The following is a 13,622-nucleotide window of genomic DNA, read 5'->3' on the forward strand; positions in this document are numbered from 1 at the left end:
AGGCCATCCACTTCCAGATTTCCGGAGTGATTAGGCTGGTGCAGGCATCTCAAAAATGTTTTGAGCTTTATTCCAAACTGTTTCTTGTTCGAAATCCCAATGGATTATTTACGCAGAATCTGAATCTGAACACCCAGCTGAGGGTTCCCAGATTCAGGATGGATTCCTTGCGTTCGGTGCTTCACAGCATGGAATTAGGGGAGATCATGGTGGCTCTAGACATCAAGGATGCCTATCTGCATGTTCCTATCTGGAAAGATCTTCCGTCCCTCCCTATGTTTGTGGTTTATCGGACCATTACCAGTTCCAGGCTCTTCCTTTTGGTCTGGCCATGGCTTCACAGGTCTTCACCAAGATCATGGCGGTCATGGGTGCGTTAATGCGGTCCAAGGGGTTTGCAATCATCCCTTACCTGGACAATCTTTTTCTAAAGGCAGAGCTCCCAGCGGTTCTCCTGTCCCATATCCAAGTGACAACCAATACTCTGAGACATGGCAAAATGTTTGGCGCTAAGGAATTCTTTTCAGTCCCTTATTTGTGCAGGAGTGGTTATTACTGTACCAGAAAAGCAGAAAGGATTGTGATTTTATTCAAATATCCTCTTGATCCAGAAATCGGACGGTACTTTTTAACCTATTCTGAACCTGAAATGCTTAACTGTTCAATTGCGACTAAACAGGTTCATGATGGAGTCACCCACAGCATGGAACATGGACATCAAGTACAATATCAGGCGGTACTATTTCAAATTCAAGAACGTTCAATATTGAGTTAATTTCAAAGTGGGAACAAGTCTCGCCATAACTTGACCAAGCAGACTTTCAGGTTGCCTCCAAAGGTGCGACTATTACTGCGACGGTGGTTAAGAAGAGATAATTTAACAAGGGTCGCCCGTTTGCTGTCTGAGTAACAACTAACATCAGTCTTCAAGACAGATAGGCTATTGTGCTTTAGTACCGGTTACAGGGTCATAATGTAATTTATCTGACCCCTCTGGTAGTGATGCTTCAGCAGGTGCTAAAAAAGGAGGGCCAATAATTTGCTCAGTGTTTGGAACCTTTGTAATTCGATTTTTATCTCTGTAATCTAACTCCAGCAACATGCCAGTGTGCAAAACATAAATATTTTGTGTACATTATTTTTTTTCATTGCATTTATTGAGTTACTTACTAACATTGCTCAATGCTGCAAATTTGCACTATATCTATAGTAACCAGTAAGTCTAATTTTGTCTGTCTAGCTCAATTTAGGCAATTGTCTAACATGTAGTTTTTGTAGAATAACAGAAAAAAACTTTTTTTTTTGCAGAACCACCATCACCTGTCCTAGAGCCCTGGAAGGATGGAATGGCTCACGATGTTAAGTTTCAACAGCCATGTACTCAGACTACAATAACAACAATAGATGGAGAGGTATTATTATTATTATTACCATTTATTTATATAGTGCCACTAATTTCGCAGCGCTGTACAGAGAACTCACTCACATCAGTCCCTGCCCCATTGGGGCTTACAGTCTCAATTTCCCTAACATATACACAGCCACGCACACACGCACGGACAGCCACGCACACACGCACGGACAGCCACGCACACACGCGCGGGCAGCCACGCGCGGGCAGCCACGCACAGCCACAGACTAGGGTCAATTTGTTAGCAGCCAATTAACCTACCAGTATGTTTTTGGAGTGTGGGAGGAAACCGGAGCACCCGGAGGAAACCCACGCAAACACGGGGAGAACATACAAACTCCTCAGGAATTGAACTCATGACCCCAGTGCTGTAAGGCAGAAGTGCTAACCACTTAGCCACCGTGCTGACCTGCAACTTACTGCAAATTTTTCATGGTGGAATATAAAACCGAACATTTATCTTTCTTCCTGTTTGAGGGACACTGTAACATTGGATATAAAAGGCTTGAGCAAGTGTAAGTGCTTAATCGGAATCTGGTCAAAAACCTGAAGCTCCTCCCTTCCATACCACCTCTCCAACAGATAGACAAGATTAGATTTATCAAATCTTGTAAAAAGAAAAGTGGAGGTGTTGCTCTTTACTTGCTGAGAATGCTTCCAGAACTAAGGACCTGAGATTTGTTTCCTTTCAGTTTTCAGGCAAACGGATGGGATCCTCCTCAAGGGGCCAGTCCTTTGTCCCATGTGGAGGCCACCAGAAGAGCAGATAGGCATGGTCAGACAACCAACCAACAAGTCTACCGATAAAGAGGCTGCATGACAGTTTTCCTCCCCACCCAGTTTTGTCTGTGGTGGGAGGCCGCCTCTTGCTCTTCTGGGACCAGTGTATCAGTTCTACTTTGGACACATAGGTAAGAAGTATCTTGGAGTGAACTTACATCTTGGAACTCTTAGTGCCCTCGACCAGGTCATTTCTTCACCACAAGTATCCTAGGGCAGTGTTGGCTAACCTGTGACACTCCAGGTGTTGTGAAACTACAAGTCCCAGAATACCCTTCCAGCAATAAGCTGCTTTATATTGGCAAAGCATGCTGGAACTTGTAGTTTCACAAACACCTGGAGTGTCACAGGTTAGCCAACATTGTCCTAGGGGATGGGACAGAAAGATTGGCTCTAAAAGAGGCCAATCAGTTCTTAGTCACCTGATGGGTTATTGCCCTTTTTCTAAAGAGTTAATTAGTTTTTTGCTTGATCTATCTTGAACCTAAAATCCCTAAACACTCGGATTTGGGTAGACCGGTTCAAGATGGAGTCTTGATGGTCAGTCATAAATGACATGGAGCAGGATGAGTTTTTATACTTAATAGACCTTCAAATGCAGGACTTTGATGTTCCCATCTGTAAAGGAGATCAGTGCTTTCACAAATTTGTTGCCTTCATTTTCAATTTCGAGCTCTTTCGTTGCCTGGGAACCGCACAGACGGTGTTGGCAAAGATTTTAGCAGTGATGGCCACTCTCTTTAAGATTAAAAGTAGAAACGGTTGTTCACTTCCTAGATGTCCTTCTTGGCAAAATGGAAGGCAGTGCGCACAGTAACCATAAAAGGTACCGATTAATTAGCTGCTGCAGATCTCACAGGTTACCCAAACCTGTCATGCATATAAATTCAGGAGAGTGGAATGATCCAGCGCATAAGATTAACCGTACAAACATGATATAAGATGTGCTTTAATATAAAATGAAAGATTAATAAATCTTTTTCTATTTTTATGGGTCAAAATATTACTTATTACTTAAAATAACCTGACAGATGTCAGACAAAACATACATACTAGACTGATACAACCTGATAATTACAAACTTAAAATAGCTTAGCACAAAATACAATATAAATTTAAACTAAAATCCAGAATTGATGATGGCGTTTCTAAAATATTAATAGAGGTTTCAAGTCCGCATGGTTGAAAAGAAAAAGCAGTTATGTCCATATGTCCAACAAAGTCTCATAATAGACTAAAGATGTTGCCAACAATACTTGTTGTGAGTGGTATCTTTCCTGGTGTTATCCGGAGTGGAGTGACAATCGCCGATGATTCCACTAGCAGTGAGCGTGCTGGTGGCTGCAGGTTGGCGTGCGTTCCGCAGTGGAACGTAAGCGTCACTTCCTGTGGGCTGGGTCCGATCTGGTGCGTGAGAGAGGGGCGCATGTCCAAACGCGTTTTGCCACTGAATGGAAGGTGTAGTACGCCCTTTTCTTACAGTTTATATACACACAGATATATTGACATGTTAATTGACTAGGTCAACTGGATGTTAAGTCAATTGGCAATAGTTGCATAACAATACATGCAGTATATATGACATATCGGCAATTAATTGGATATATTGGCATGTTGATTGGCTCGGTCAGTTTGATGTTTAATCAAATAGCAGTATTAACATATTAGTATAAGCATTATGTCATATCATAATCAATCGGAGTGCATAGTAAACAGGTATTCAGCATAATTAAGCCTGGGTTACCCTATTGATGTTACATGTATATAAGAAGCATAATTGTATAGGTCTTGCTTGAATAGTTTCATGTCTGAATATTTTTGTACGGTTAATCTTATGTGCTAGATCATTCCACTTTGCTGAATTTAGATGTACTTCTTGGCCCTCATGTGTGTCTCAATTCTCCGGTGGATGAAGCTCATGGGAAATATGGTGTTCACTTTCGAAGCAGTGCAGGTTGCATGCTTTCACTCAAAAGACTTTTCAAAATGAGATTCTAGTGGTCCAGGCCCAATCTACTCTTGGTCACACAATTAATCAGACTGTCATCTCAGACATGTCTGTTTCTCCTTTAGTGACTGAGAGTAGTTAATCTCAACAATGGCACATCCCTTCAACATCTGGACTGGACCATAGTGACTACAGACGGTATTCTACAGGGATGGATAGCTGTGACTTGGCACCTTCAGCTACATGCGCTTTCGTCAGGGGAAAGTCAATTCAAAGCTTCCCATCATGCTCGAACTCGGGGTTGTATCGGATTCATTCCTGAAGGGCAAACATTGCTACGGCCGTCGCGAAATCTTCAGGGGGCACCAAGAATTCCCTATTGACGAAAGAGACCACCATGATTTACGCTTGGTGGAATGGTATTTCTCTGAAATTTCTGCAGTGTTCATCCCAGAGGAGGGATATAGGGAGGTGAACTTCCTGAGTAGATATGCCATTCAGCCCTGGGAATGGTCTCTCCTCCCAGAAGTTCTCCTTAATATGGTGGAAAGTTGGGGTCAGCCGGATGTCGATATGATGGCCTCTTCACTGAATCATGAAGTGGATCTGTTTTGCTGAAGGACCAGGGATCCAAAGGCATTCCTGATAGATGCCATGACTGTTGCTTGGAAGTTTTGGTTGATGTACCTGTACATGCCTATAGCAATTATTTTGAGTTCTAAAGAAAGCCAAAAATGTGTGCTTCGGTAATCCTGGTAGCTCCAGATTGGCTGAGAAGATCCTGTTATGCCGACATTCTAAAGATGGCAGCAGGGCCATTGTGGAGGCTTCCCCTAAAGAATGTTCTTCTAAGCCAAGGTCCTTTTCTGCACCAAGACGTAACTTGACTGGTATTAACAGCATGGTGTGAAAAACCCCTCTGAGGATGTAATTTAGACCTTGATTAAAGCTAGAAAGCTGGTATCCGTGAATAATTATCATAGAGTGTGGAAAATATAAATTTCCTGTTGCAATGGAAAGGTGTCCATACTTCTTACTTTAATTTGGCACACCTTTTGTCCTTTTTACAAGAAGGCCTTGACGGTGGGTTGAGATTTCTGTTAATGGCCAGGTCTCTGCCCTGTCGGTCTGTTTTCAGAAGAAAATGGTCCACATTCTTACAAGGAGTCCTTCACGTTCAATGACCTTATGTTTCTCAGGTAGCTGCTTGGGACCTAAATTTGGTCCTGTCAGCCTTCCAGTTTCCATTGATACTTAAGGTAAATAAATTTCTCTGATTCCATTTGGGGGACACTGCATTTTCCCCTTTACTCTCTGAGTTGTTCTATTAAGATTTGAGTGTTTGTGTTCAGTAAAGGAATGGTTATTCTTGTTTGGTTTATATCCTATGCTATGGGACTTTGTTAGTAGGAGCTACTCTTACACAAGGGCTGTACACCCAAGGTGGTGGTGTCTCCCAAATGGAATCGGAGAATTTGATTCAACCTAAATACAAAAATCCTCTTTTTAAAACAAAAACTTTATTTAGTTATAGGTAATAGGCTTAATTGTGCCTAGCACAGAGGCATGTATATGCTAGACATAGTTTTATGTTATTATTCTGTGCAGGCTATGCGCATGCTCAGGGTGCTGTGTCCGCTACAGCTTTGCCTGCTTTGGATCATAATTTCGGTCCTTTCCGCCTCCAATGACATCATACCCAACGATCAATGGCCTCACATATTATGTATTTATACATTCAACCATTAATATTTACGTTGGACAAACACATGAGGAAAATAAGTAATCTAATATTAAAGTCCCTTTACCATTGAAAAAGGATTAGCTTTCTTATTTAATATAACAAAATTAATCCAGTCAGATTGCTATTATATAAAATTAAGCCGTAAGTGGTAGCTACTACTGTAAAGAACAGCCCTATCTGTTGGCTAGTAAACAAAGTTAAGCACTGGATTAAACAATGTACCTCATATGCACTGGTATTGACTATTGAGTACCATAGCTGTCTTCAAGTTGTTAATGACAGTAACACCCAGCCCTTCCCCTGGAGATGAGCATTTAAGCAAGGGGGTAATGTAAATAAACAAAGGGCTATGCGGGAGCAAGGCAATTGCTCTATTTGCTTTCCCAATACTCCAGTTCTGAATGTCTGTTTATGGCATCTGCACTGGAACCAGAGTATATAAAATAAATAAATCATATCTGCTAGAATTTACACACAGTTTCTTAAGGATTGCCAAAAAGGCAACTTCTAAGAATAATAAAATACGTTGAATATCTGGGGAACAGCAGAAACTGTTTGAAAATAGTTAGGTGGAATATAAATATATATATTTTTTTAAATCAGACGTTAATTGCACGCACGTATTCAATACAAGCGGATCTCAACAAACGTTTCCAAGACTGGTATATGTAAACTCTGGCTATATGGTATTTGCCGTATGCAGACCGACAGAACACACTGCAGTATACGTACAATGAATATGTGCAATATAAAATCCCATCAGAACTCATGGAAAAAATATTAAATACATTAACCCGCATTCTATAAGCATTAATAGAAAGACATTAGAAAAAAAAATGTTTGTTTTTTTTATACATGAAATATATATATATAAGGATGTTCTTATTGTCTACTGTACATAAAATGCATTTTTACAGTTTGTCTTACTTGCAAACACTTGTTCTGGCATGCATACCCGTTCGTCATCACTATCAATCGGTACTTGCATCTGCTGGTGCAAGTGCTACTGCTAACAACTGTCCGTGCGCTTGACCTCGGCAAACTCTTACTGTACATTGCCTACTGTCATACTCCTCTTCCCAATTCCTATGTTGTTGGAAGCGTCTTTTCTGTTTGAATTTAAATTGCATGAATGGCGTAAAGTCAGTTTCTGAGCATGTTTAGAGCAATTTCACATAAAATACGGCACGCAACGGGCCTTGCGTCCAAAGATGAATGTAGGCCACGAAGAACAATTCACATAAATGTGAAAAATGGTCTATTGGTGAATATTTTCAGCTATTCACTTTTTTGCTGGGCTTTATAAATCATCAGATTTCTTACCTTAGAAAAGTTATCACACACACTCAATCTCTCTCTCCCGTTCTCTCCCTCTCCCCCATTAGTAGAGACAACTGCAAGGGTGCCAATATTTTTGGCCACCAGTGTGTATTTATGTATTATATATAATCTTTGTTTATAATCAATGTTTTAATATTATTTCAATAACATATTTTTTAATGTTTAAATTTCAGGAAGTTGTTTTGGGCATCACTGACAGGTCACGTTTGTTTATTAACAATTTGGTGGTAAGTTTTTTTTTTTTTCTTTGTTTTTTTTACTTACTTGGTACTTGCTATTATGCATCTATGTAATGTGTATTTGCCCTGATCTTTACAACAGGTAGCTACCAATATAACATCGTTTGCCATATACGATGGCTTCCTACTCCTAACTACCCACTCCCATACCTGCAGATGTATATTACTGAGGGACACTTCATTGAAAGGTAAGCTTACTTGCTGATCTACTATAGAGAATCAGTATGTGAAATGAAAAAGGTATTTTCATCGACTAACAATTTTGCACCTCCAAATAAAAAAAAATAATTAATGTTGCATCATGAAGTTATTTCCTGGGATTTTTTTTTTTATTTTTTTTTTTTAAAGGCGTGTGTTATTCAAAGCCAGATATCTAAAAAATGACCTATCATCATATTTGTGCTGTCCAACCACAGCTGTTAAATCATTGCATTTGAAAGTGTCTACAAAAGAGTTAATAATAGTCATGTCTCCTTTGCCCACCTTTCTTTATAGCACTGGAAGCTCTTCTTAAGAGCACATCCAGCCCAAATGATGAGACTGTTCGCAAAGTGGAAAGAGGATCTCGCATTGTCACAGTGGTTCCAAAGGAAACCAAAGTGATCCTACAGGTCAGCCACTGCTTCATTATGCTATACTATTCCTTCTGCATTTTTTGTCTTAACTTTCAAGACATGTTCACTATAAAACAATAACCGATAATAAGATATGGAAACAGAATGTCAAAAAGGTACTATATTATATCGTAATTCACATTTTTAGAAGTGACAATAGCTCAAATGTTTTTCAATATGTTGCTTCTCTCACATCAACACATCAGACATCAAAGGATTAGGCCTGTGTAAACAAACTCTCGAAGCTATATCAGATTGTTCACCTGTAAGTTTCAGTCGATCAGTTATGAGCTCATCAGCTGGAGAGAATTAAATACACTGCATGGTTTGAGTGTACAGTAAACTCTGCTTTATTAGTTACAAGTCCCTATCTATATAGCAAAAAATCACGTATTACAGAAAACTACGCCCCAAAAGGTTCCCTTTACACAGATGTTAGTATATTCTCTCATTATCAACAGGAAAACTCCCCAGGGGGGGCTGGCTTATCTCCTGTCTGCTATGTCCAAGGTTATAAGCATAGCCTTGCAAATAATGAATTACACCTACAAAACAGGTGCATCTAATTTGTATTTAAGCTTTAACAGAACAAAATGGCTATAAGGCAACAAGATGGCGTCAGCTTAGCAAAATCTCATTTCTTAAAACAAAAACAAAAAACAAAGAAAAAAATTCAATGCTTTCATAGTATAGTGTACCATAATTACATAACTGAAAGTCTTGGCAAAGCATACACTTTCACCAACGTTTGCTTTATCCATGTTATTAGGGCAATTTGAAGACTTTATTATAAAAGCAAATTTTAATGATGGCATAACAGATTGCTGTGAAGTAAACCAGATGTGCCTGCTCTTTGTCATAATCTCAGATCTTTCCAGACCTCGCCATGCCCCCGATGATAATATGCCCCCCTAACTTATGTCACACACATTCCTTTCCATTAGGCCACACCCCATAGCTTGTATTTTGAGATAATTATCACACATCCATTAAATTTTCAGGAGAACTATATATAGAAATGAATGGTTAATAGGAAATAAAGGCAAAATATGGAAATGATGAGCAATGCAAACAGACTACTAACATTTTCATAGAATTGAGCAAAATATAATAAGAATATTTTTATACATTTATCACTTAAATGTTAAAGTAAATAAATATATTAAAAATAAGTCACTTTCAATAACAGGTCCTTTTATTTGATCAATGTATATGTGGTTCTAATAAATGTAGGATGCTTTAGGCAGTTTTATAACATCTTAGTTAAAGTGTGACTTTTATTTATAGTATTCTTAGGCTGCTTGTTAGACTGCATATCTTCCCTACAGAAATATAATCATCGTAGTTGGTGATACCGCTAGGGATCCTGGTAGCAGATGAAAATTTGTACTGCCGAGGGCAACCTTTGCTGCATATTAATGTATTCAGGCAGGATGTAATTTGGCAGCTACAAGGAATGTTTGCATTTTAGTTAACAGTTTTAGATTATTACAATTAGTGTGTTGCAGCATTAACTAATGTTTTGAATTGCACAAACTTTCACTGTGAAATGTAGCTGGAGAGTGGTTTCTTTTAAGTTCTAAAACAATTGTGAACATGTTTTAACAGATGCCACGGGGCAACTTAGAAACTATTCACCACAGAGCTCTTGTCCTTGCACAAATACGCAAGTGGCTGGATAGGTAAGTGATATGACTCATTTTCTTCACATATATATAAATCCACCACCATGTATAAATCAAAATATTTTGTAGGAAATAAGTTAATTGGGTAGGGCGTTTAATAACTAGGTGTGTTTTTGCCTTTTTCTAATTTTAAAAAATGTCGTGTTAAAATCATTAATAGCTGTATCGTAAATACAAAAGAGAGGCCAAAAAAAAAAAAAAAATTGGTGTCTCTTTTCTTTGGTAAAATAACCCAAATTTACATCAATGTTATTAACATGATTTGTCCCCTTCTCCTGCACACTTTTCACTCCATTGGCCTTCGTGGCACAATTCTTTCCAGGTTCACATCCTACCTATTGAGCCACTCTTTTAATGTCTCTACCTCTGACTCATTATCTCATTGTTCTATTCATTTTATCGCTTACCAATAAACATTGTCCAATGTGATTATTGTGGTTCCAACGCACAAAGATATTTAATTGCAAAATACAGCAGGATTTACAGCAGTGATGGCTAACCTGTGACACTCCAGGTGTTGTGAAACTACAAGCCCCAGCATTCTTTGAAAGCTATCAGCTAGTTATCTACTGGCAAAGCATGCAGGCTTGTAGTTTCACAACACCTGGAGTGTCACAGGTTAGTCATCACTGATTTACAGCAAACCATTATAACACATAAGAGATATTATAATAAAGCAGGAAAGAATAAAACCCGAATACATTACATTTTCGCTAGCGCTTCACCTGGGCCCAGGTCCATGTAGTCTGTAGTAATGGGGAAGGTAGAGAACAATGGGCCAGGGAAGCTGGCTTATATGCAGTTTCAGTTTACAAAAAAACACTGATGATGTCACTATTTACACAGATAACACTTAGAGAGGTCTTCATTGGTCCAGGGTTAACAGTGTTCCAGTTGTCTGCTGGTCATAGGTCAGTTCATTTGATCTTCAACAAAGGGTGGGAGGCAACTTCCCCCAACTGTTGCCTACATGTCTTCCCCCCGAATAACCAGTTCAAACCGACTCACAAACAAAGTACTTTGTATTAATCTCATATTGTTCATAACTTGCGACCGTTAGATGCGATCACTACTCTGTCGAAACCGGGTTAATGCTGGTGAAATAAGTTTTAATATGAGGCCAAACTCTTTTAGATGCCCTGAACCATATATATCTTTTTACTATAGTTTTGTCTATGTATAAATAATCTCCAATACATTTTACTAATAATTAAATGTGGATTGAAACCTTAATAAATGTGTATTGTTTACAAGTGAAAGTGCAAATGTAAATGAGTGTGTTATTAATCCATGCCATTGCGTCATAACACGCGGTGTACTAATCACAGTCGCACGGTAAAACAATATTAATTAATTTAGTTTATTTCATCCATTTATTTGACTTTCACATCATCAACTCCCACTATCTGTTGGGGTCCCACAAAGCTCTGTTCTCAGTCCTTTTATCACTTTATGCCTCTTCTCTTAGAGAACTAATTTGCTCATCCGTCCTCCAGTACAATCTCTATGCTGACGACGCTCAAATCTACCTCTCCCCTTCTGTACTAATTTGTGTAACCAACTGTCTCTCTGCCATCTCCACATAGATGTCCTAATGCTACCTAAAGCACAACAAAAACAGAGTTTATCATCCATCCTGAGTCAACACCTACCCTCAATTCCACAATTTCTTTAGTTTCCCAAGCCTGTTGCCTTGGTGTCATCACGCTTGACTCTGCCCTCTGCTTTATTCCTGACATCCAGTCTCAGTCAGTTCTGTCGCCTCCACCTTAGAATTATTGCAAGAATAGCCTTTTTCTTACCCAATATGCTACCAAAACTCTTATCCATTCTCTCATAGTCTCCCACGTTGACTATTGCAACTTCCTGCTTTCTGGAATTTCTCTCACCTATCTATCCCAACTTCAATCCATCTTAAATTCCACAACTAGACTGTTCTACCTTTCTGGCCACTTTCATCTGCTGCACCACTTTACACATCCATGCAGTGGCTCCCCAAAAGTGATTAAGCATCAACCTAATTTAAGCAGGTTGGACTGTATGTACCTCTTTGAGGAGGAGGCTCAGGAGTGGAGTGAAGCACCTAAAGTAGATGTTTCATTAGAAAATTTGTTATCTAGAACTATGATACCTATTGAGGATGGGGATCCTCTTAAGGTTTCCATGGATAGGAGATGGAGTGTTTTAAAAAGTTGCATGTTTCTTCTGCAATTGCTCTGAAATCTGGTGTGGCTATGGCCTCAATGGCGAGAGCACTTAAATTATGGCGTGATTAGACAGCACATGTTGAAATGTGTTGGGCCTATCCAGAAAGGCATACAATTTCTATGTGAAGCATCTCTTGATACCATTGCTTACTCAGCAAGGCAGTAGCTATGAGAAGCTCTCTAATTGTGCCTTTGAGCAGCAAATATCTGCTCAATCAAAAAATTGCAGGATCCCTGCTTTTTGGAGATAAATTGGACACTTTTTTTTTTACAGAGGACTTCTGGGGCTAGGTCTATCTCTTCCTACATACAGAAGGTCTACATTCCCTACTTTGGCTCACCAGCACTTCATGGTTGGGAGGAGCTATAAGACAGGGAGGCAATATGGCAGACAGAATATGCTGGCCTCCTATAAGCAATCCTTCCTTGTTTATAAAAACAAGAAAAGGATGTCGCATCAGAGAACTTAGCAATGACTATTACCAGGATCAGCCCCCAGTGAGTCGAGTAGGAGGCACAAGAGTACATTATGCAGATGTGTTAGTGCAGAGTTCCTTCTGCAAAGGCGACATTAATAACGCTACAAAAAGTCTGCAAACAATGATAGTCTCATGCAATTTCACTTACTTTGGCAGTTCAAGAAAGTACAGGTTTTTACTCCAGACTCTTGCTTGTCAGAAAGACATAAGGAACCGTTCGTGCAATCCTAGATTTGAAAAGATGCATAAGTTTGTCCATACCAGACATTTCTTTTTTGCAGTCTGTAAATTACATTCTCATGTCCATTGGCAAAAAGGACTTTCTCACATCCATAGATCTTCAGGATACCTATTTTCATATCCCTGTATCTATTCATCACAAGTGTTTTTTTAGATTTTGTGCACTGGGCCAACACTTTCATTTCACTTAACTACCCTTTGGGCAGATGAGAACTCAGAGGACATTTACCAAGGTGTTAAACTTATTGTAGAACTGAGGAAGCAAGGGGTCAAAAATGGCCTCATCTGGACAACATTCTTGTGGTGGGGAATTCTGAATGCAGTGTCAGTTGCAAGACTGCTCAAGTAATACAGTTTCTGGATCAGTGTGGCTGGATTGTGAACAAGGTTAAAAGCCATCTTATCCCCATCACAACAGATTATGTTCCCGAGTCCCAGATAGACACCATACAAAACAGTGTTTTTAACACAGGAAAGGTGTATCATGATCCAGTCTCTATTACAGCAGCTGCAGACTCAGAGGCAAGTCTCAATAAAGGTCTGCGATTGGTGGAGATGTTGTCGTGCACCATAGGAGTAATCCTTTGGGCAAGATTGCATATCCAAGATCTCCAGTAGGAGTTTATAAGGTAATGAAATTACAGAAGGACTTTCCTGAACCAGGTCATTACCCAGGCAAAAACCACCAGACTGTTGCTCAGGAGGTGGCTAATCCCAAAGTTAAGAATTAAATTAATGAAACTTCTGGAGCCAAAGTGGATGATTCTAACAATAGCTGTCAGTCTCACAGGGTGGATGCTCACTTTCAAGGAAAAGTAGTGCAAGGCAAGTAGTCACAAAATGGCACAAGTCTTCATGTAAACATCTTGGAAATGAGGGCAGTATGGATAGCGATTCAGCACTTTCATTCTCATCTGAAATGTAAGTATCTCAG

General features: G+C 39.4%; 1 protein-coding gene across 2 annotated transcripts in view; it reads left to right on the forward strand.

Moving 5' to 3' along the window:
- The window catches only part of ELP1 (elongator acetyltransferase complex subunit 1), a 106,224-nt gene that overhangs the window by 49,251 nt on the left and 43,351 nt on the right, over positions 1 to 13,622 (forward strand). For both annotated transcript variants that reach the window (XM_075204624.1, XM_075204625.1), the window contains exons 16-20: positions 1,309 to 1,412; positions 7,398 to 7,451; positions 7,546 to 7,651; positions 7,959 to 8,074; positions 9,686 to 9,759. In XM_075204624.1, the coding sequence (XP_075060725.1) occupies positions 1,309 to 1,412; positions 7,398 to 7,451; positions 7,546 to 7,651; positions 7,959 to 8,074; positions 9,686 to 9,759 (454 nt within the window). The remainder of the gene's footprint in view (positions 1 to 1,308; positions 1,413 to 7,397; positions 7,452 to 7,545; positions 7,652 to 7,958; positions 8,075 to 9,685; positions 9,760 to 13,622) is intronic.

The sequence above is a fragment of the Mixophyes fleayi genome, chromosome 1 (assembly GCF_038048845.1).
Source record: "Mixophyes fleayi isolate aMixFle1 chromosome 1, aMixFle1.hap1, whole genome shotgun sequence".
NCBI lineage: Eukaryota > Metazoa > Chordata > Amphibia > Anura > Limnodynastidae > Mixophyes > Mixophyes fleayi.